Consider the following 22,500-nt stretch of genomic DNA (forward strand, 5'->3'; position numbering starts at 1 on the left):
TTTCTCCCTCTCCCGTGTTTTTAGACGGTGGACATCCACAAGGAGAAGGTGGCCAGGCGAGAGATCGGGATCCTCACCACCAACAAGAACACATCGAGGACCCACAAGATCATCGCCCCCGGCAACATAGAGCGGCCGGTGAGGTACATCAGGAAACCCATCGACTACAACGTGCTGGACGATGTTGGCCATGGGGTCAAGGTGAGTTTTCTATCGTGTTATACATTGGGTTGGTCTAATCCTGGATGCTGATTGGTTAAAACCACATTCCAACAGTGATTTATTTCACGACACCCTATGGCTATGACAGTGAAAAGATTATTTACCGTTCTGAGAAATCACTGCTCCTCCACCTTTTACTTTCTTCTCCTCTACACTCTCTCTCTGTTTGTCTAGTTCCCTTTAACCCCTCCCCTTCTCTCCCTTTAACCCCTCCCTTCTCTCCCTTTAACCCCTCCCCTCTCTCCCCTTTAACCCCTCTCCTTCTCTCCTTTAACCCCTCCCCTTCTCTCCCTTTAACCCCTCCCCTCTCTCCTTTAACCCCTCTCCTTCTCTCCCTTTAACCCCTCCCCTTCTCTCCCTTTAACCCCTCCCTTCTCTCCCTTTAACCCCTCCCCTCTCTCTCCCTTTAACCCCTCTCCTTCTCTCCCTTTAACCCCTCCCCTTCTCTCCTTAACCCCTCCCTTCTCTCCCTTTAACCCCTCCCCTCTCTCTCCCTTTAACCCCTCCCTTCTCTCCCTTTAACCCCTCCCTCTCTCCCTTAACCCCTCCCTTCTCTCCCTTTAACCCCTCCCTTCTCTCCCTTTAACCCCTCTCCTTCTCTCCCTTTAACCCTCCCCTCTCTCTCCTTTAACCCTCCCTTCTCTCCCTTTAACCCCTCTCCTCTCTCCCTTTAACCCCTCCCCTCTCTCTCCCTTTAACCCCTCTCTTCTCTCCCTTTAACCCTCCCTTCTCTCCCTTTAACCCCTCCCTTCTCTCCTTTAACCCCTCCCCTTCTCTCCCTTTAACCCCTCCCCTTCTCTCCCTTAACCCTCTCCTTCTCTCCCTTTAACCCTCCCCTCTCTCTCCCTTTAACCCCTCCCTTCTCTCCCTTTAACCCTCCCTTCTCTCCCTTTAACCCCTCCCCTCTCTCTCCCTTTAAACCCTCCCTTCTCTCCCTTTAACCCCTCCCTTCTCTCCCTTTAACCCCTCCCCTCTCTCTCCCGTTAACCCCTCCCTCTCTCTCCCTTTAACCCCTCCCCTCTCTCTCCCTTTAACCCCTCCCTCTCTCCCTTTAACCCCTCTCCTTCTCTCCCTTTAACCCCTCCCCTCTCTCTCCCTTTAACCCCTCCCTTCTCTCCCTTTAACCCCTCCCCTCTCTCTCCCTTTAACCCCTCCCCTCTCTCTCCCTTTAACCCCTCCCCTCTCTCTCCCTTTAACCCTCCCTTCTCTCCCTTTAACCCCTCTCCTTTTCTCCCTTAACCCCTCCCCTCTCTCTCCCTTTAACCCCTCCTTCTCTCCCTTTAAACCCCTCCCTTCTCTCCCTTTAACCCCTCCCCTTCTCTCCCTTTAACCTCCCTTCTCTCCCTTTAACCCTCCCCTTCTCTCCTTTAACCCTCCCCTCTCTCTCCCTTTAAACCCTCCCTTCTCTCCTTTAACCCCTCCCCTCTTCTCCCTTTAACCCTCCCTTCTCTCCCTTAACCCCTCCTCTCTCCCTTTAACCCTCCCCTCTCCCCCTTTAAACCCTCCCTTCTCTCCCTTTAACCCCTCCCCTTCTCTCCCTTTAACCCCTCCCCTCTCTCTCCCTTTAAACCCTCCCTTCTCTCCCTTTAACCCCTCCCCTTCTCTCCCTTTAACCCCTCTCCTTCTCTCCCTTTACCCCCCCCCTCTCTCTCCCTTTAACCCCTCCCTTCTCTCCCTTTAACCCCTCCCTTCTCTCCCTTTAACCCCTCCCCTCTCTCTCCCTTTAACCCCTCCCTTCTCTCCCTTTAACCCCTCTCCTTCTCTCCCTTTAACCCCTCCCCTCTCTCTCCCTTTAACCCCTCCCCTTCTCTCTCTTTAACCCCTCCCCTCTCTCTCCCTTTAACCCCTCCCCTTCTCTCCCTTTAACCCCTCCCTTCTCTCCCTTTAACCCCTCCCCTTCTCTCTCTTTAACCCCTCCCCTCTCTCTCCATTTAACCCCTCCCCCTCTCACGCCCTTTACTCCATATCCCTGTTTCTCTCCCTCTTCCTCCTTTCTCTCTTTGTCTCTCTCACTGTGTCCCTCTCATCCGTAGATTGCACCTAGCTAACCGTGCAGACATATTCTCAGTAAGGGGCGGGGTTGGAATCAGCCAACTATTGATTTGATAGATTTCTACAAATAGAACTGGTGTTAGAAAGCTCTGTGAAAAAGGGTGAGCAGAGATGCATTTATGGGACATTTAAAAGGCACTTAGTTCTGAATGGACCGACCTCTTAATCGGTTTCTACTATTTCTCTCTGATATTGAGATGGGCTCTCAGAAATTCTTCAGAGTGTAACAGTTTCATGAAGCCGTGGTACCACTGACATATTGGTTTCTTCTAAAGCATTCTCTCAAGACATTCCTCTGTTTAGATGAAGCCCGTGATATGTTGCAAGCTAACGCTTTATAGAATAGTTTAGTCCCTAAAGTTAACGTTGGGGGTCGGATAGGTTGCCATGACAGCGGCTCTAATGAAATCAGAGCCCTGATAGCCAGGGCCATTTTGAGACCTCCGTCTCCCCCCAGAGATCCCAAACCCCCATTAATCAACCAATCAATCTCTGCTGTCGGGCATGATTGGATTAAGTGGCCAGCGTTGTCGACCAGTTGAATGATGGGCCAGGATAAGGCAGGATAAAAGCCATCATGCCACTCTCAATTTACTAGGCATCAAATCACATGGTGTGTGGGCTAATGTAAACTGAAAAGGCTTTTAAATTAGCATGTTACCGACCATGTTATCTAAGATGTTACTTACCATGATAATTCAACCATGATTACCACAAGTTTAGATAACTGGCTGCTAGACTAACTTACAGGTGACATGGGCTAATTCAGTGACTGTCAGTGACTGACATCACAAGAGAAAAACTTCTGATGAACAACCAGATTTCAAAATTGTACCTTGAGTATTCGACTATTCTACCTAGCAACAGTAATTTGTACCTTGAGTATTCGACTATTCTACCTAGCAACAGTAAATTGTACCTTGAGTATTCAACTATTCTACCTAGCAACAGTAAATTGTACCTTGAGTATTCGACTATTCTACCCAGCAACAGTAAATTGTACCTTGAGTATTCTACTATTCTACCTAGCAACAGTAAATTGTACCTTGAGTATTCTACTATTCTACCTAGCAACAGTAAATTGTACCTTGAGTATTCTACTATTCTAGAGAGGACATAGAGAGAAAGGAGAGGACATAGAGAGAAAGGAGAGGACATAGAGAGAAGGGAGAGGACATAGAGAGAGGGGAAGGACATAGAGAGAAGGGAGAGGACATAGAGAGAAGGGGAGGACATAGAGAGAAGGGAGAGGACATAGAGAGAAGGGAGAGGACATAGAGAGAAGGGGGAGGACATAGAGAGAAGGGAGAGGACATAGAGAGAAGGGAGAGGACATAGAGAGAGGGAGGACATAGAGAGAAGGGAGAGGACATAGAGAGAGGGGGAGGACATAGAGAGAGGGGGAGGACATAGAGAGAAGGGAGAGGACATAGAGAGAAGGAGAGGACATAGAGAAGGGAGAGGACATAGAGAGAAGGGAGAGGACATAGAGAGAAGGGGAGGAATAGAGAGAAGGAGAGGACATAGAGAGAAGGAGAGGACATAGAGAGAAGGGAGAGGACATAGAGAGAGGGGGAGGACATAGAGAGAAGGGAGAGGACATAGAGAGAAGGGGGAGGACATAGAGAGAAGGGAGAGGACATAGAGTGAAGGGAGAGGACATAGAGAGAAGGGGAGGACATAGAGAGAAGGGGGAGGACATAGAGAGAAAGGAGAGGACATAAAGAGAAGGGAGAGGACATAGAGAAGGGAGAGGACATAGAGAGAAGGGAGAGGACATAGAGAGAGGGGGAGGACATAGAGAGAAGGGGGAGGACATAGAGAGAAGGGGGAGGACATAGAGAGAAGGGAGAGGACATAGAGAGAAGGGAGAGGACATAGAGAGAAAGGAGAGGACATAGAGAGAAGGGAGAGGACATAGAGAGAAGGGAGGACATAGAGAGAGGGGAAGGACATAGAGAGAAGGGAGAGGACATAGAGTGAAGGAGAGGACATAGAGTGAAGGAGAGGACATAGAGAGAAGGGGAGGACATAGAGAGAAGGGAGAGGAATAGAGGAAGGGGGAGGAATAGAGAGAAGGGAGAGGACATAGAGAGAAGGGGAGGACTAGAGAGAGGGAGAGGAATAGAGAAGGGAGAGGACATAGAGTGAAGGGAGGACATAGAGAGAAGGGGGAGGACATAGAGAGAAGGGAGAGGACATAGAGAGAAGGGGGAGGACATAGAGAGAAGGGAGAGGACATAGAGAGAAGGGAGAGATAGAGAGAGGGAAGGACATAGAGAGAAGAGAGGACATAGAGAGAGGGAGAGGACATAGAGAGAAGGGGGAGGACATAGAGAGAAGGGAGAGGACATAGAGAGAGGGAGAGGACATAGAGTGAAGGAGAGGACATAGAGAGAAGGGGGAGGACATAGAGAGAAGGGAGAGGACATAGAGAGAAGGGAGAGGACATAGAGAGAAGGGAGAGGACATAGAGAGAAGGGAGAGGACATAGAGGAGGAGAGGGAACTAGAGAGAAGGGGGAGGACATAGAGAAAGGGAGAGGACATAGAGAGAAGGGAGAGGACATAGAGAGAAGGGAGGAATAGAAGAAGGGAGAGGAATAGAAGAAGGGAGAGACATAAGGAGAGAGGAGAAGGGAGAGGACATAGAGAGAAGGGAGAGGACATAGAGAGAAGGGAGAGGACATAGAGAGAAGGAGAGAGAGGACTAGATAGAGAAGGAGAGGACATAGAGAGAAGGGGGAGGACATAGAGAGAAGGGAGAGGACATAGAGAGAAAGGAGAGGACATAGAGAGAAGGGGGAGGACATAGAGAGAAGGGAGAGGACATAGAGAGAAAGGAGAGGACATAGAGAGAAGGGAGGACAAGAGAGAGAGGACATAGAGAGAAGGGGGAGGACATAGAGAGAAGGGGGAGGACATAGAGAGAAGGGGGAGGACATAGAGAGAAGGGAGAGGACATAGAGAGAGGGGGAGGACATAGAGAGAAGGGTGAGGACATAGAGAGAAGGGGGAGGACATAGAGACAATTTAGAAAAGGGGGAGGACATAGAGAGAAGGGATAGGACATAGAGAGAAGGGGGAGGACATAGAGAGAGGCGGAGGACATAGAGAGAAAGCAGAGGACATGGAGAGGACATAGAGACAATTTAGAAAAGGGGAGGACATAGAGAGAAGGGATAGGACATAGAGAGAAGGGGGAGGACATAGAGAGAGGGGGAGGACATAGAGAGAAGGGGAGGGCATAGAGAGAAGGGAGGACATAGAGAAGGGAGAGGACATAGAGAGAAGGGAGGACATAGAGAGAAGGGGGAGGACATAGAGAGAAGGGGGAGGACATAGAGAGAAGGAAGAGGACATAGAGAGAAGGGGGAGGACATAGAGAGAAGGGAGGACATAGAGAGAAGGGAGAGGACATAGAGAGAGGGGGAGGACATAGAGAGAAGGGGGAGGACATAGAGAGAAGGGGGAGGACATAGAGAGAAGGGAGAGGACATAGAGAGAAGGGAGAGGACATAGAGAGAAGGGAGAGGACATAGAGAGAAGGGGGAGGACATAGAGTGAAGGGGGAGGACATAGAGAGAAGGGAGAGGACATAGAGAGAGGGGGAGGACATAGAGAGAAGGGAGAGGACATAGAGAGAAGGGGGAGGACATAGAGAGAAGGGAGAGGAAAGAGAGAGGGGGAGACATAGAGAGAGGGGGAGGACATAGAGAGAGGGTGAGGACAAGAGAGAAGGAGAGGACATAGAGAGAAGGAGAGGACATAGAGAGAAGGGGGAGGACATAGAGAGAGGGGGAGGACATAGAGTGAAGGGAGAGGACATAGAGAGAGGGAGAGGACATAGAGAGAAGGGAGAGGACATAGAGAGAGGGGGAGGACATAGAGAGAAGGGGGGGACATAGAGAGAGGGGAGGACATAGAGAGAAGGGAGAGGACATAGAGAGAAAGGAGAGGACATAGAGAGAAGGGGGAGGACATAGAGAGAAGGGAGAGGACATAGAGAGAAGGGAGAGGACATAGAGAGAAGGGGGAGGACATAGAGAGAGGGGGAGGACATAGAGAGAAGGGAGAGGACATAGAGAGAAGGGAGAGGACATAGAGAGAAGGGGGAGGACATAGAGAGAAGGGAGAGGACATAGAGAGAAGGGAGAGGACATAGAGAGAAGGGAGAGGACATAGAGAGAAGGGAGAGGACATAGAGAGAGGGGGAGGACATAGAGAGAAGGGAGAGGACATAGAGAGAAGGGAGGACATAGAGAGAAGGGAGAGGACATAGAGAGAAGGGAGAGGACATAGAGAAGGGGAGGACATAAGAGAGAAGGGGAGAGGACATAGAGAGAAGGGAGAGGACATAGAGAGAAGGGAGAGGACATAGAGAGAAGGGAGAGGACATAGAGAGAAGGGAGAGGATATAGAGAGAAGGGAGAGGACATAGAGAGAAGGGAGAGGACATAGAGAGAAGGGAGAGGACATAGAGAGAAGGAGAGGACATAGAGAGAAGGGAGGACATAGAGTGAAGGGAGGACATGAGAGAAGGGAGAGGAATAGAGAGAAGGGAGAGGACATAGAGAGAGGGGGGAGGACATAGAGAGAAGGGAGGGGACATAGAGAGAGGGAGAGGACATAGAGAGAAGGGGGAGGACATAGAGAGAAGGGGAGGACATAGAGAGAAGGGAGAGGACATAGAGAGAAGGGAGAGGACATAGAGAGAAGGAGGAGGACATAGAGAGAGGGGGAGGACATAGAGAGAAGGGAGAGGACATAGAGAGAAGGGAGAGGACATAGAGAGAAGGGAGAGGAATAGAAGAAGGAGAGGTAAGAGGAGGACATAGAGAGAGGGGAGGACATAGAGAGAAGGGAGAGGACATAGAGTGAAGGAGAGGACATAGAGTGAGGAGAGGACATAGAGAGAAGGGGGAGGACATAGAGAGAAGGGAGAGGACATAGAGAGAAGGGGGAGGACATGAGAGAAGGGGAGAGACATAGAGAGAAGGGGGAGGACATAGAGAGAAGGGAGAGGACATAGAGAGAGGGAGAGGACATAGAGTGAAGGAGAGGACATAGAGAGAAGGGGGAGGACATAGAGAGAAGGGAGAGGACATAGAGAGAAGGGAGAGGACATAGAGAGAAGGGAGAGGACATAGAGAGAAGGGAGGACATAGAGAGAGGGGAAGGACATAGAGAGAAGGGAGAGGACATAGAGAGAGGGAGAGGACATAGAGAGAAGGGGGAGGACATAGAGAGAAGGGAGAGGACATAGAGAGAAAGGAGAGGACATAGAGAGAAGGGGGAGGACATAGAGAGAAGGGAGAGGACATAGAGAGAAGGGAGGACATAGAGAGAAGGGGGAGGACATAGAGAGAGGGGAGGACAAAAGAGGGAGAGATAGGAGAAGGGAGAGGACATAGAGAGAAGGGGGAGGACATAGAGAGAGGGGAGAGGGACATAGAGAGAAGGGGAGAGGACATAGAGAGAAAGGGAGAGGACATAGAGAGAAGGGAGAGGACATAGAGAGAGGGGGAGGACATAGAGAGAAGGGAGAGGACATAGAGAGAAGGGGAGGACATAGAGAGAGGGGAAGGACATAGAGAGAAGGGAGAGGATAGAGAGAAGGGAGGGACATAGAGAGAAGGAGAGGACATAGAGAGAAGGGGGAGAGGACAATAGAGGAAGGGAGAGGACATAGAGAGAAGGGAGAGGACATAGAGAGAAGGGAGAGGACATAGAGAGAAGGGAGAGGACATAGAGAAAGGAGAGGACATAGAGAGAAGGGAGAGGACATAGAGAGAAGGGAGAGGACATAGAGAGAAGGGAGAGGACATAGAGAGAAGGGGGAGGACATAGAGTGAAGGGAGGACATAGAGAGAAGGGAGAGGACATAGAGAGAAGGGAGAGGACATAGAGAGAGGGGGAGGACATAGAGAGAAGGGAGAGGACATAGAGAGAAGGGAGGAGACATAGAGAGAAGGGGAGGACATAGAGAGAAGGGAGAGGACATAGAGAGAAGGGAGGGACATAGAGAGAAGGGAGAGGACATAGAGAGAAGGGAGGGACATAGAGAGAGGGGGAGGACATAGAGAGAAGGGGAGGACATAGAGAGAAGGGAGAGGACATAGAGAGAAGGGAGAGGACATAGAGAGAAGGGAGAGGACATAGAGAGAAGGGAGGACATAGAGAGAGGGGAAGGACATAGAGAGAAGGGAGAGGACATAGAGTGAAGGAGAGGACATAGAGTGAAGGAGAGGACATAGAGAGAAGGGGGAGGACATAGAGAGAAGGGAGAGGACATAGAGAGAAGGGGGAGGACATAGAGAGAAGGGAGAGGACATAGAGAGAAGGGGGAGGACATAGAGAGAAGGGAGAGGACATAGAGAGAGGGAGAGGACATAGAGTGAAGGAGAGGACATAGAGAGAAGGGGGAGGACATAGAGAGAAGGGAGAGGACATAGAGAGAAGGGGGAGGACATAGAGAGAAGGGAGAGGACATAGAGAGAAGGGAGGACATAGAGAGAGGGGAAGGACATAGAGAGAAGGGAGAGGACATAGAGAGAGGGAGAGGACATAGAGAGAAGGGGGAGGACATAGAGAGAAGGGAGAGGACATAGAGAGAGGGAGAGGACATAGAGTGAAGGAGAGGACATAGAGAGAAGGGGGAGGACATAGAGAGAAGGGAGAGGACATAGAGAGAAGGGGGAGGACATAGAGAGAAGGGAGAGGACATAGAGAGAAGGGAGAGGACATAGAGAGAGGGGAGGACATAGAGAGAAGGGGAGGACATAGAGAGAAGGGAGAGGACATAGAGAGAAGGGAGAGGACATAGAGAGAAGGGAGAGGACATAGAGAGAAGGGAGAGGACATAGAGGGAAGAGAGGACATAGAGAGAAAAAAAGGGAGGGACATAGAGAGAAGGGAGAGGACATAGAGAGAAAGGAGAGGACATAGAGAGAAGGGGGAGGACATAGAGAGAAGGGAGAGGACATAGAGAGAAAGGAGAGGACATAGAGAGAAGGGGGAGGACATAGAGAGAAGGGAGAGGACATAGAGAGAAGGGGGAGGACATAGAGAGAAGGGGAGGACATAGAGAGAAGGGGGAGGGACATAGAGAGAAGGGAGAGGACATAGAGAGAGGGGAGGACATAGAGAGAAGGTGTGGGGAACTAGAGAGAAGGGGGAGGACATAGAGAAGAAGGGGAGGACATAGAGAGAAGGGAGACATAGAGAGAAGGGGAGGACATAGAGAGAGGGAGGACATAGGAGAAAGCAGAGGAAGGAGAGGACATAGAGACAATTTAGAAAAGGGGAGGACATAGAGAGAAGGGATAGGACATAGAGAGAAGGGGGAGGACATAGAGAGAGGGGGAGGACATAGAGAGAAGGGGAGGGCATAGAGAGAAGGGAGGACATAGAGAGAAGGGAGAGGACATAGAGAGAAGGGAGAGGACATAGAGAGAAGGGGGAGGACATAGAGAGAAGGGGGAGGACATAGAGAGAGAGGAAGAGGACATAGAGAGAAGGGGAGGACATAGAGAGAAGGGAGGACATAGAGAGAAGGGAGAGGACATAGAGAGAGGGGGAGGGACATAGAGAGAAGGGGGAGGACATAAGAGAGAAAGGGGGAGGACATAGAGAGAAGGGAGAGGACATAGAGAGAAGGGAGAGGAATAGAGGAAGGTGGGGACATAGAGAGAAGGGGAGGACATAGAGTGAAGGGGGAGGACATAGAGAGAAGGGAGAGGACATAGAGAGAGGGGGAGGACATAGAGAGAAGGGAGAGGACATAGAGAGAAGGGGGAGGACATAGAGAGAAGGGAGAGGACATAGAGAGAGGGGGAGGACATAGAGAGAAGGGGGAGGACATAGAGAGAGGGGAGGACATAGAGAGAAGGGAGAGGACATAGAGAGAAGGGAGAGGACATAGAGAGAAGGGAGAGGACATAGAGAGAAGGGAGAGGACATAGAGGGAGGGGAGGACATAGAGAGAAGGGAGAGGAAAAACATAGAGAGAAAGGGAGGGAACATAGAGAGAAGGGAGAGACATAGAGAGAAGGAGGACATGAGGAGAGGGGAAGGACATAGAGAGAAGGGAGAGGACATAGAGGAAGGAGAGGACATAGAAGTGAAGGAGAGGACATAGAGAGAAGGGGAGGAATAGAGAGAAGGGAGAGACATAGAGAGAAGGGGGAGGACATAGGAGAAGGAACTATCTAGTATAACTATCTAGTATAGCTATCTAGTATAGCTAGCTATCTAGTATAACTATCTAGTATAGCTATCTAGTATAGCTATCTAGTATAGCTATCTAGTATAGCTATCTAGTATAACTATCTAGTATAACTATCTAGTATAACTATCTAGTATAACTATCTAGTATAACTATAGCTATCTAGTATAACTATCTAGTATAACTATCTAGTATTGCTATCTAGTATAGCTATCTAGTATAACTATCTAGTATAACTATCTAGTATAACTATCTAGTATAACTGTCTAGTATAGCTATCTAGTATAACTATCTAGTATAACTATCTAGTATAGCTATCTAGTATAACTATCTAGTATAACTATCTAGTATAACTATAGCTATCTAGTATAACTATCTAGTATAACTATCTAGTATAACTATCTAGTATAACTATCTAGTATAACTATCTAGTATAACTATAGCTATCTAATATAACTATCTAGTATAACTATAGCTATCTAGTATAACTATCTAGTATAACTATCTAGTATAGCTATCTAGTATAACTATCTAGTATAACTATCTAGTATAACTATCTAGTATAACTATCTAGTATAGCTATCTAGTATAACTATCTAGTATAGCTAGCTATCTAGTATAACTGTCTAGTATAACTATCTAGTATAACTATCTAGTATAACTATCTAGTATAACTATCTAGTATAACTATCTAGTATAACTATCTAGTATAGCTATCTAGTATAACTATCTAGTATAACTATAGCTATCTAGTATAACTATCTAGTATAACTATCTAGTATAGCTATCTAGTATAACTATCTAGTATAACTATCTAGTATAACTATCTAGTATAACTATCTAGTATAACTATCTAGTATAACTATCTAGTATAACTATCTAGTATAGCTATCTAGTATAACTATCTAGTATAACTATCTAGTATAACTATCTAGTATAACTATAGCTATCTAGTATAACTATCTAGTATAACTATCTAGTATAACTATCTAGTATAGCTATCTAGTATAACTATCTAGTATACCTATCTAGTATACCTATCTATTATAGCTATCTAGTATAACTATCTAGTATACCTATCTAGTATACCTATCTATTATAGCTATCTAGTATAACTATCTAGTATACCTATCTAGTATAACTATCTAGTATAGCTATCTAGTATACCTATCTAGTATAACTATCTAGTATACCTATCTAGTATAACTATAGCTATCTAGTATAACTATCTAGTATAACTGTCTAGTATAACTATCTAGTATACATATCTAGTATAACTATAGCTATCTAGTATAACTATCTAGTATACCTATCTAGTATAACTATCTAGTATAACGATCTAGTATAACTATAGCTATCTAGTATAACTATCTAGTATAACTATCTAGTATAACTATCTAGTATAACTATCTAGTATAACTGTCTAGTATAGCTATCTAGTATAACTATCTAGTATAACTATCTAGTATAACTATCTAGTATAACTGTCTAGTATAACTATCTAGTATAACTGTCTAGTATAACTATCTAGTATAACTATCTAGTATAGCTATCTAGTATAACTATCTAGTATAGCTATCTAGTATAACTATCTAGTATAGCTATCTAGTATAACTGTCTAGTATAACTACCTAGTATAACTATCTAGTATAACTATCTAGTATAACTATAGCTATCTAGTATAACTATCTAGTATACCTATCTAGTATAACTATCTAGTATAACTATAGCTATCTAGTATAACTATCTAGTATACCTATCTAGTATAACTATCTAGTATAGCTATCTAGTATAACTGTCTAGTATAACTATCTAGTATAACTATCTAGTATAACTATCTAGTATAACTATAGCTATCTAGTATAACTATCTAGTATAACTATCTAGTATAACTATCTAGTATAACTATCTAGTATAACTATAGCTATCTAGTATAACTATCTAGTATAACTATCTAGTATAACTATCTAGTATAACTATCTAGTATAGCTATCTAGTATAACTGTCTAGTATAACTATCTAGTATAACTATCTAGTATAACTGTCTAGTATAACTATCTAGTATAACTGTCTAGTATAACTATCTAGTATAGCTATCTAGTATAACTATCTAGTATAGCTATCTAGTATAACTATCTAGTATAGCTATCTAGTATAACTATCTAGTATAGCTATCTAGTATAACTATCTAGTATAACTATCTAGTATAACTATCTAGTATAACTATCTAGTATAACTGTCTAGTATAACTATAGCTATCTAGTATAACTATCTAGTATAACTATCTAGTATAACTATCTAGTATAGCTATCTAGTATAACTATCTAGTATAACTATCTAGTATAACTATCTAGTATAACTATCTAGTATACCTATCTAGTATAACTATAGCTATCTAGTATAACTATCTAGTATAGCTATCTAGTATAACTATAGCTATCTAGTATAACTATCTAGTATAACTATCTAGTATAACTATCTAGTATAACTATAGCTATCTAGTATAACTATCTAGTATAACTATCTAGTATAACTATCTAGTATAGCTATCTAGTATAACTATCTAGTATAACTATCTAGTATAACTATCTAGTATAACTATCTAGTATAACTATCTAGTATAACTATAGCTATCTAGTATAACTATCTAGTATAGCTATCTAGTATAACTATAGCTATCTAGTATAACTATCTAGTATAGCTATCTAGTATAACTATAACTATCTAGTATAACTATCTAGTATAACTATCTAGTATAACTATAGCTATCTAGTATAACTATCTAGTATAGCTATCTAGTATAACTATCTAGTATAACTATCTAGTATAACTATCTAGTATAACTATCTAGTATAACTATCTAGTATAACTATCTAGTATAACTATCTAGTATAGCTATCTAGTATAACTATCTAGTATAGCTATCTAGTATAACTATCTAGTATAGCTATCTAGTATAACTATCTAGTATAGCTATCTAGTATAACTATCTAGTATAACTATCTAGTATAACTATCTAGTATAACTATCTAGTATAACTGTCTAGTATAACTATAGCTATCTAGTATAACTATCTAGTATAACTATCTAGTATAACTATCTAGTATAGCTATCTAGTATAACTATCTAGTATAACTATCTAGTATAACTATCTAGTATAGCTATCTAGTATAACTATCTAGTATACCTATCTAGTATAGCTATCTAGTATAACTATCTAGTATAACTGTCTAGTATAACTATCTAGTATAGCTATCTAGTATAACTATCTAGTATAACTGTCTAGTATAACTATCTAGTATAGCTATCTAGTATAACTATCTAGTATAACTATCTAGTATAACTATAGCTATCTAGTATAACTGTCTAGTATAACTATCTAGTATAACTATCTAGTATAACTATCTAGTATAACTATCTAGTATAACTGTCTAGTATAACTATCTAGTATAACTGTCTAGTATAACTATCTAGTCTGTTGTATGGGCTTCCCAGATAAAAGGAGTACGCTTTTGAATATTTATAACTCTTGTTAAAACAATAACCTCGAAAGTACCTCCCTAGAAAAATCAGATGGTAGCTGTGGCGTGACCTTAGTTGTTGGCTATGTTTATCTGTTTGTTTTACATGCTTGGTAGAACACCATGTTTGTAACAAACATGTCACAATGTTAAGCAGAAACTCTCTTGGAATTACTCTGTGGGTTTTCACCTGGCTTCACCTTGTGACTAAGTCCTGCTATCAATATGCTACTAAGCTAGAATGTCTCGTTAAAGATAAAGATACTGAATCTGGGAAGCCTGTCACATTTCACGTGTTGTACAACTTAGTCTTTATGCTACCACTATGTTAAATGTGTTACAGAGATTTATTTTCTTACAACAGCAGCATGGAAACAATCAGCCAATCAGAGGAGGAGGAGGAACGCTATCGAGGACCAATCCGCCAACACAGAAACCTCCTAGCCCGCCTCCCGTGACAGGGACGTTGTCAGGGCGTGGAACTCTGGGGTAAGATGGCCTCCTTTTTTAACAAGGGACGACTTTTTGTAGTCAACATGTTAGAAGGCAGAGTAGAGGCACAGCTATTTTGGGGAGTTTGGACTCGTAGCCGGGGGACATGAAAGTTAGTCCCGTCCTGATCTTTGACATGGGTTCAGTCTCAAATTGCACCCTTTTCCTTATGTCGGGCACTGCTTTTGACAAGGACCAATAGGGTTCTAGTCAAAAGTAGTGCACTATGTAGGGAATAGGGTGCCATATGGGACGCAATCACGGTTTGATATAAAGTTGCAGTGTAACACAAAGCAGGCAGTAATTCTGGCCTGTAACACAGATAAGCTCTATTTCAGTTAGCTGTCGTAGTCACTGCTGTGGAAAGTCCTGCTGATAGATTCCCCAGCATAGATTTTCACTGACTTTTACTTGTATAGAGCGTTTCAGTGTGTTGTGAAATGGTTGTTAAAAAGGTTTTGGAAAAGGTTACTATGTTGTTAATATGATATATACAGTGCCTTCAGAATGTATTCATACCCCATTGATTTATTCAACATTATGTTGTTATAGCCTGAATTCAAAATGGATTTAAATATTTAATTTAACCATCTACACACAATACATGATAATGATGAAGTGAAAGCATGTTTTATGCTCTTTTTTTTTTTTTGCATATTTATTGAAAATTTAAAAACAGATTATTCAGACCTTTTTGCTATGACACTCTAACTTGAACTCCAACTTGAACTCCAACTTGAACTCCAACTTGAACTCAGGTTCATACGACTTCACTGGAGGCCAATTTCAATTGTTTGGACGTGATTTAGGGCGGCGCACAATTGGCCCAGCATCGTCCGGGTTTGGCCGGAGTAGGCCGTCATTATAAATAAGACTTTTGTTCTTAACTGACTTGCCTAGTTAAATAAAGGTTAAATAACAAAAAAATATTTTTGTTTGTTGTTGAAAGAAATACACCTGTCTATATAAGGTGCCACAGTTGAAAGGTCATGTCAGAGCAGAAACTTTACCATGAAGTCCTGAAGGAACTGTCCGTAGAGCTCCGAGACAGAATTGTGATGAGGTAGATACAGTGCCTTCGGAAAGTATTCAGACCCCTTGACTTTTTCCACATGTTGTTACATTACAGCCTTGTTCTAAAATGTATTACATTGCTTTTTTCTCTCATCAATCTGCAGACAATACCCCATAATGACATCACAATACCCCATAATGACATCACAATACCCCATAATGACATCACAATACCCCATAATGACATCACAATACCCCATAATGATATCACAATACCCCATAATGACAAAGCAAAAACAGGTTTATAGACATTTTTGCTTATTTATAAATAAAACTAAATGAAATATCACATTTACATAAGTATTCAGACCCCTTACTCAGTACTTTGTTGAAACACCTTTGGCAGCGATTACAGCCTCGAGTCTTCTTGGGTATGACGCTACAAGCTTGGCACACCTGTATTTGGGGAGTTTCTCTCTTTCTTCTCTGCAGATCCTCTCAAGCTCTGTCAGGTTGGATGGGGAGCGTCGCTGCACAGCAATTTTCAGGTCTCTCCAGAGATGTTCGATCGGGTTCAAGTCCGGGCTCTGGCTGGGACACTCATGGGCATTCAGAGACTTGTCCCGAAGCCACTCCTGCATTGTCTTGGCTGTGTGCTTAGGGTCGTTGTCCTGCTGGAAGGTGAACCTTTGCCCCAGTCTGAGGTCCTGAGCGATCTGGAGCAGGTTTTCATCAAAGATCTCTCTGTACTTTGCTCCGTTCATCTTTCCCTCGATCCTGACTAGTCTCCCAGTCTATGACACTGAAAAACATCCTCACAGCACATTGCTGCCACCACCATGCTTCACCATAGGGATGGTGCCAGGTTTCCTCCAGGCGTGGCGCTTGGCATTCAGGCCAAAGAGTTCAATCTTGGTTTCATCAGACCAGAGAATCTTGTTTCTCATGGTCTGAGAGACCTTTAGGTGCCTTTTGGCAAACTCCAAGTGAGCTGTCATGTGGCTTTTACTGAGGAATGGCTCCGTCTGGCCACTCTACCATAAATGCCTGATTGGTGGACCACAAGTTGTAGAAACATCTCAAGAATGGTCAATGGAAACAGGATGCACCTGAGCTCAATTTCGAGTCTCATAGCAAAGGGTCTGAATACTTATGTAAATAAGGTATTTCTGGGTTTCTCATTCTAAAAACCTGTTTTCACTTTGTCGTTATAGGGTATTGTGTGTAGATTGATGAGGAAAATGTTTTATTTAATGAATTTTATAATAAGGCTGTAACGTAACAAAATGTGGAAAACGTCAAGGGGTCTGAATACTTACCGAAGGCGCTGTATCTGGGGAAGGGTACAAAACAATTTCTAGAGTGTTAAAAGTTTCCAAGAGCACAGTGATCTCCATCATTGGGAAATGGAACTACCCAGACTCTGCCTAGAGAACCCAAGAACCCAATGACCACTCTGACAGAACAACATAGTTTCTTGGCTGAGATGGGAGAACCTGCTAGAAGGACAACAGTCTCTACAGCACTTCACCAATCTGGGATTTATGGGAGAGTGGCCAGACGGAAGCCACTTCTGTGAAAATGGCACATGAAAGCACACCTGGAGTTTGCTCAAATGGCACATGAAAGAGAGCACAAGGAAAAAGATTCAGTGGTCTGATGAGACAAAAAATGGAACTCTTTGGCCTGAATGCAAAGAGACAAAACCAGGCATAACTCATGACCCGTCTAACACCATCCCTACCGTGAATCATGGTGGTGGCAGCATCATCATACTATGGGGTAGACTAGTAAGGATAGAGGGAACAATGAATGGATCCAAATAAAGGCAACTCCTTGACTAGGACCTGCATTAGAGAGCAAGCAACCTCAGAGAGAGGTTTATGTTCCAACAGGACAATAACCACAAGCAACCTTAGAGAGGTTTATGTTCCAACAGGACAATGACCACAAGCAACCTTAGAGAGAGGTTTATGTTCCAACAGGACAATGACCACAAGCAACCTCAGAGAGAGGTTTATGTTCCAACAGGACAATGACCACAAGCAACCTCAGAGAGAGGTTTATGTTCCAACAGGACAATGACCCCAAGCAAACAGCTAAAGCAATGCTGGAATGACTTCAGAAGAAGAAGAATGTGAAAGTCCTTGAGTGGCCCAGCCAAAGCCCAGATTTCAATCCTATTGAAAATCTTTGGAAAGGCTTGAAGATTGCTGTTTATCGCCGCTTCCCATCTTACTTGACAGAGTTTGAAAAAATCTGCAAGGAAGAATGGGAGACAATCCCCAAATCCAGATGTGCAAAGCAATTTTTAATTCAGGCTGTAGCACAACAGAATGTGGAATAAGTCGAGGGGAATACTTTCCGAAGGTGTGTAACAAGTACATGTACATCGTAACGTCGGGTTCTACTGCCTTCCAACTCAACATCCACGTTTTAGGAGATAACTTCCATTCGTGAATAGGGACATTTTCTCCATTACTTTCCAATGAGGATTTTTTTGTATTCATTGATTTTTTTTATTCTAAATTGAATGGACCCCTGATTCATTCTGATTCATTTTGAGTCCTTCTTGTTCATTCTGGTTCATTCGGAGTCATTCTGAGTCATTCTGGTTCATTCTGGTTAATTCTGGTTCATTCGGTTCATTCTGGTTCATTCTGAGTCATTCTGGTTCATTCTGAGTCATTCTGGTTCATTCTGAGTCATTCTGGTTCATTCTGGTTCATTCGGTTCATTCTGAGTCATTCTGGTTCATTCTGGTTCATTCTGAGTCATTCTCCTCTTTATCTCCCTCTCTGTGTTCGGTTGACTTTAACAGACGCAGCACACCCTGTAAACCTCTAGAGCCGGTGAAACCACCCACAGTGCCAAACGACTATATGACCAGCCCTGCTCGACTAGGCAGCCAGCACAGCCCCGGATGCACTGCATCTCTCAACCAGAGACAAAGAACCCACAGGTAATGCTCACACACGCATGCACACACACACACGCATACACACACACACTATTGTGTCCTTGTAGTACCATGAGTGTCAACAGCTCTAAATGTCTCTCTCACAGCCTCTCTGAATTTGAGAAAAGCAACCCTCACAATTTTTATCCCACCTGACGTTTCTAGTCTCTTCACTTGATCATGTTCAGGTGCTTTCACAGCTCCCCTCCCAACTACTGTCAATAACAACGTTCAACTAACAAGGCCTGGAAGGATTCAGACATGTTCCTAAAGGCCTGCAGTGTAAAGGGTTTTTTATTTTTTAAATCCCAAGTCCTCCTCTGTGTGTTTAGACCCCTGCCACGATCACTGAAATCCCTGAGTTAGAAAGTCACACTGCGAGAGCTGAGATATGAGTTATGGGTAATAGAAGTTGCTTCATTAGAAGGCTGTAATGCTGACTGAGATGGTCATGAATATAATATAATACAAGGTAATATAATATAGTACAATATAATACAATATAGTATAGTATAATACAATGTAATATAATATAGTACAATATAAAATAATACAATATAATATAATACAATATCATATAATATAGTACAATATAATATAATACAATATAATATAATACAATGTAATATAATATAATACAATGTAATATAAAATAGTACAATATAATATAATACAATGTAATATAATATAGTACAATATAATATAATACAATATAGTATAGTATAATACAATGTAATATAATATAGTACAATATAAAATAATACAATATAATATAATACAATGTCATATAATATAGTACAATATAATATAATACAATATAATACAATGTAATATAATATAGTACAATATAAAATAATACAATATAATACAATGTAATATAATATCATACAATGTAATATAATACAATGTAATACAATGTAATATAATATAGTACAATATAATACAGTATAATATAATACAATGTAATATAATATAGTACAATATAATATAATGCAATGTAATATAACATAATACAATGCAATATAATTCCCTGTTCCATCTATTGCTGTCCCCTGGACCCTATGATCACTTGGCTACATAGCTGATGCCTGCTGGACTGTACATTAATCACGGTACTCCATTCTGTTTATTTTTGTTTATCTGTCGGCCCCAGCCTCGAATTCAGGCCCTGTGTGTAGTTAACCGATCCTCTCTGCCCATTCATCGCCATTTTACCTGTTGTTGTTGTTTTAGCTGATTAGCTATTGTTGTCTCACCTGTTGTTGTCTTAGCTAGCTCTCCCAATCAACACCTGTGATTACTTCATGCCTCGCTGTATGTCTCTCTCATATGTCAATATGCCTTGTATACTGTTGTTTAGGTTAGTTATCATTGTTTTAGTTTACAATGGAGCCCCTAGTTCCACTCATCATACCTCTGACACCTCCTTTGTCCCACCTCCCACACATGCGGTGACCTCACCCATTATAACCAGCATGTCCAGAGATGCAACCTCTCTTATCATCACTCAGTGCCTGGGCTTACCTCCGCTGTACCCGCACCCCACCATACCCCTGTCTGCACATTATGCCCTGAATCTATTCTACCACGCCCAGAAATCTGCTCCTTTTATTCCTTGTCCCCAACGCTCTAGACGACCAGTTTTGCTAGCCTTTAGCCGTACCCTCATCCTACTCCTCCTCTGTTCCTCGGGTGATGTGGAGGTAAACCCAGGCCCTGCATGTCCTCAGGCACCCTCATTTGTTGACTTCTGTGATCGAAAAAGCCTTGGTTTCATGCATGTTAACATCAGAAGCCTCATCCTTAAGTTTGTTTTACTCACTGCTTTAGCACACTCTGCCAACCCTGATGTCCTCGCCGTGTCTGAATCCTGGTTTAGGAAGGCCACCAAAAATTCTGAGATTTCCATACCCAACTACAACATTTTCCGTCAAGATAGAACTGCCAAAGGGGGAGGAGTTGCAATCTACTGCAGAGATAGCCTGCAAAGTTGTATCATACTTTCCAGGTCTATACCTAAACAGTTCGAACTTCTAATTTTAAAAATTAATCTCTCCAGAAATAAGTCTCTCACTGTTACCGACCCCCCTCCGCTCCCAGCTGTGCCCTGGACACCATATGTGAATTGATCGCTCCCCGTCTAGCTTCAGAGTTTGTTCTGTTAGGTGACCTAAACTGGGATATGCTTAACACCCCGGCAGTCCTACAATCTAAGCTAGATGCCCTCAATCTCACACAAATTATCAAGGAACCCACCAGGTACAACCCTAAATCCGTAAACATGGGCACCCTCATAGACATTATCCTGACCAACTTGCCCTCCAAATACACCTCTGCTGTTTTCCATCAGGATCTCAGCGATCACTGCCTCATTGCTTGTATCCGCTATGGGTCCGCGGTCAAACGACCACCCCTCATCACTGTCAGACGCTCCCTAAAACACTTCTGCGAGCAGGCCTTTCTAATCGACCTGGCCCGGGTATCCTGGAAAGATATTGACCTCATCCTGTCAGTCGAGGATGCCTGGTTGTTCTTTAAAAGTAATATCCTCACCATCTTAAATAAGCATGCCCCTTTTAAAAAATGCAGAACTAAGAACAGATATAGCCCTTGGTTCACTCCAGACCTGACTGTCCTTGACCAGCAAAAGAACATCCTGTGGCGGACTGCAATAGCATCGAATAGTCCCCGCGATATGCAATTGTTAAGGGAAGTCAGAAACCAATACACGCAGTCAGTCAGGAAAGCAAAGGCTAGCTTTTTCAAACAGAAATTTGCATCCTGTAGCTCTAACTCCAAAAAGTTTAGGGACACTGTAAAGTCTATGGAGAACAAGAGCACCTCCTCCCAGCTGCCCACTGCACTGAGGCTAGGTAACACGGTCACCACCGATAAATCCATGATAATCGAAAATTTCAATAAACATTTCTCTACGGCTGGCCATGCCTTCCTCCTGGCTACTCCAACCCCGGCCAACAGCTCCGCCCCCCCACAGCTACTCGCCCAAGCCTCCCCAGCTTCTCCTTCACCCAAATCCAGATAGCAGATGTTCTGAAAGAGCTGCAAAACCTGGACCCGTACAAATCAGCTGGGCTAGACAATCTGCACCCTCTCTTTCTAAAACTATCCACCACCATTGTTGCAACCCCTATTACCAGCCTGTTCAACCTCTCTTTCGTATCGTCCGAGATCTCTAAAGATTGGAAAGCTGCCGCGGTCATCCCCCTCTCCAAAGGGGGTGACACTCTAGACTCAAACTGCTACAGACCTATATCTATCCTGCCCTGCCTCTCTAAAGTCTTCGAAAGCCAAGTTAATAAACAGATCACTGACCATTTCAAATCCCACCGTACCTTCTCCGCTGTGCAATCCGGTTTCCGAGCCGGTCACGGGTGCACCTCAGCCACGCTCAAGGTACTAAACGATATCATAACTGCCATCGATAAAAGACAGTATTGTGCAGCCGTCTTCATCGACCTGGCCAAGGCTTTCGACTCTGTCAATCACTGTATTCTTATCGGCAGACTCAATAGCCTTGGTTTTTCTAGTGACTGCCTCACCTGGTTCACCAACTACTTTGCAGACAGTGAAGACACTTGCCAGTTGGTCAGCGCATGCTCAGAGTACACTTCCTGGTATCCGTCTGGCTCCGGGGCCTTGTGAATGTTAACCTGTTTAAAGGTCTTACTCACATTGGCTACGGCGAGCGTGATCACACAGTCGTCTAGAACAGTTGGTGCTCTCGTGCATGCTTCAGTGCTGCTTGCCTCGAAGCGCGAATATAAGTAATTTAGCTCGTCTGGTAGGCTTATGTCACTGGGCAGCTCGCGGCTGGGCTTCCCTTTGTAGTCCGTAATAGTTTGCAAGCCTTGCCACATCCGACGAGCATCGGAGCCGGTGTAGTAGGATTCAATCTTTGCCCTGTATTTACGCTTTGCCTGTTTGATGGTTCATCAGAGGGCATAGCGGGATTTCTTATTAGCGGTCGGTTTAGAGTCCCGCTCCTTGAAAGCG

At 43.6% G+C, this 22,500-nt stretch overlaps 1 protein-coding gene across 5 annotated transcripts in view; it reads left to right on the forward strand.

Annotated features, from left to right (window-relative positions):
* Positions 1 to 22,500, forward strand: part of LOC120028121 (abl interactor 1-like) — a 133,068-nt gene that overhangs the window by 70,892 nt on the left and 39,676 nt on the right. For 4 of the 5 annotated variants that reach the window (XM_038973311.1, XM_038973312.1, XM_038973313.1 and 1 more), the window contains exons 3-5: positions 25 to 201; positions 14,386 to 14,510; positions 18,349 to 18,489. In XM_038973311.1, the coding sequence (XP_038829239.1) occupies positions 25 to 201; positions 14,386 to 14,510; positions 18,349 to 18,489 (443 nt within the window). The remainder of the gene's footprint in view (positions 1 to 24; positions 202 to 14,385; positions 14,511 to 18,348; positions 18,490 to 22,500) is intronic. The other variant, XM_038973315.1, reaches the window with a different exon arrangement.

This window comes from Salvelinus namaycush, chromosome 33 (assembly GCF_016432855.1).
Source record: "Salvelinus namaycush isolate Seneca chromosome 33, SaNama_1.0, whole genome shotgun sequence".
Taxonomy (NCBI): Eukaryota; Metazoa; Chordata; class Actinopteri; order Salmoniformes; family Salmonidae; genus Salvelinus; species Salvelinus namaycush.